General features: G+C 30.5%; 1 protein-coding gene across 1 annotated transcript; it reads left to right on the plus strand.

Moving 5' to 3' along the window:
* Nucleotides 1-303: 303 nt before the first annotated feature.
* On the plus strand, nt 304-1796 carry LOC143243098 (creatine transporter-like). The gene is made up of 2 exons (XM_076486835.1): nt 304-540; nt 891-1796. Exons 1-2 carry the CDS (start codon nt 391-393, stop codon nt 936-938), a joined length of 198 nt encoding a protein of 65 aa, XP_076342950.1. The 5' UTR covers nt 304-390; the 3' UTR covers nt 939-1796.
* The last annotated feature ends 454 nt before the right edge of the window (nt 1797-2250 follow it).

Consider the following 2250-nt stretch of genomic DNA (forward strand, 5'->3'; position numbering starts at 1 on the left):
ATCTCAGTTACGGTAAACTGTATTGACCCTCACCTTTAGTGGAGTTATAAAAGTATTTAAGGATAATGGAGGACCTGGATTTGTACATTTGTTCACTGTAAGTAACGAAATGAACTTTGAACCTTCAGCAAGTGAGAATACTATATGTTAATTGTGATAACAGATCATTTTTCTCAGTTACTCGATAAAACTGGCATTATGTAAACTCAGTTACATTTCTCACAGGATCAAAACATATAAATAAATACCTTATCTATACCGTAGCTAATATATATATATATACACACAAATGATGTTCAATTTTATTTCAGTTTCATTCAGAGAACCAGAGAATGTTTTTTTCTAATTCTAAATACATATTTCCTTCAGGGAATATTCCTGTTTTCAGTTATGAGATACAAGCCTTTGGTGTATGCAGAGACTTACGTTTATCCTTGGTGGGGAGAACTCTTAGGCTGGGGGATAGCCTTGGCTTCCATGGTATGGATTCCATCCTATGCTGTTTATTTCATGCTGGTAACACCAGGTTCTCTGAAGGACGTGAGTTGCTTTTCGTCTTTATCAAAAGTAAAATTTTAAATATTATTGATAAATTATTTATACTGAAACTTATTATCATGTTTTCCTTCAGTACATAATCATATTACTAACACTAGATCCTCCTTTAGTATATGATCATATTGTAGTAGATTTTCAACACTTATATTGACTATAGAGACAGTCTCAAAGTTGACAAATAAAATATTACTAAGATACACCAGTTTCTTTACGTATAAATATCATTTATGTTAATATTTCCAGGTATAATATTTATGATGATAAATGAGGTTAATATTCAGATTAGGAAGTTATACCTCAACTATTGAATTCGTTTTTTTTTTTCATTTCAGCGGCTGATTGCTGGCATAACTCCTACACTTCAACCTTCCAAGAAATAAACAAAGGCACTTGGTGAAGATTTCGAGCTTCCCAAAACTCAAACGAATCAACTGTCAAACATTGGAAATTATACGTTGACAATCCAAGAAATACTTTACATTTAAATGTTAAAAAGTCTATGTGATCATATTACTAACACTAGATTCATAGACTTTTTAACATTTAAATGTGAAGTATTTCTTGGATTGTCAACGCATAATTGATCTAGTGACTAGATACTTGTTTAGTACGTGATCTTATTACTAACACTTGATTTTTGTTTGGTATATGATAATATTTTTAACACTAGGTCTTCCATTAATTCATGATTATATTACTAACACCAGATCTTCCTTTAGAAAATGACAATATTACTAACACCAGGTCTTCTTTCAGTACATGATTATATTACTAAATCTAGATTTTCTTTTAGTACATAATCGTATTTTAACACTAGGCTTCCTTTAGTACACCATCGTATTACTAACACTAGTTCTTACATTAGTGCATCACCGTGTTAGTAACACTAGATCATCCTTTATTACATCATTATATTACTAACACTAAAGAATCCTTTAATACATGATCATATTACCCACACCTGGTCTTTCTTTAGTACATCATCACATTACAAACACAAGGCCTTCCTTTACTACATGATCATATCACTAACACAAGGTATTCCTTTAGTACGTGGTCATATTTCCAACACTAGATCTTCCTTTAGTACGTGACCATATTATTAACAATAGATCTTTAGTACCTGACCATATTACGAACACTAGATCTTCCTTTAGTACGTGACCATATTATTAACAATAGATCTTTAGTACCTGACCATATTACGAACACTAGGTCTTCTTTTGCTACATGATCATATTATTAACACTAGATCTTAGTTTATTACATGATCATATTATTAACACTAGATCTTAGTTTATTACATTATCATATTACTCATACTAGATCTTACTTTAGTACATGATCATATTACTAACATCTGATCTTCTTTTAGTACATGATCGTATTACTAACACTAGGTCTTTTTTTATTACATGATCATATTACTCATGCTAGATCTTACTTTAGTACATGATCATATTACTAACACTTGATCTTCTTTTAGTGCATGATCGTATTACTAACACTAGGTCTTTCTTTACTACATGATCATATTACTAACACTAGATGTTCAGTGGGTGATCATATTTTTAAAGCTAAATCTCCCTTTAGTACTTGATCACATTATTAAAACTAGGTCTTCCTTTATTACATGGTCACATTACAAAGAATAAATCTTTCTTTACTACGTGATTATATTATTAACAGCTG

This window comes from Tachypleus tridentatus, unplaced genomic scaffold (genome assembly GCF_004210375.1).
Source record: "Tachypleus tridentatus isolate NWPU-2018 unplaced genomic scaffold, ASM421037v1 Hic_cluster_2, whole genome shotgun sequence".
In the NCBI taxonomy this organism is placed as follows: Eukaryota; Metazoa; Arthropoda; class Merostomata; order Xiphosura; family Limulidae; genus Tachypleus; species Tachypleus tridentatus.

Excerpts from the sequence above, each read along its gene's own strand:
- LOC143243098 (XM_076486835.1), top strand. The coding sequence starts at position 391 with ATGAGATACAAGCCTTTGGTGTATGCAGAGACTTACGTTTATCCTTGG. Across the intron at positions 541-890 it reads CACCAGGTTCTCTGAAGGAC|CGGCTGATTGCTGGCATAAC; the intron begins GTGAGTTGCTTT and ends TTTTCATTTCAG.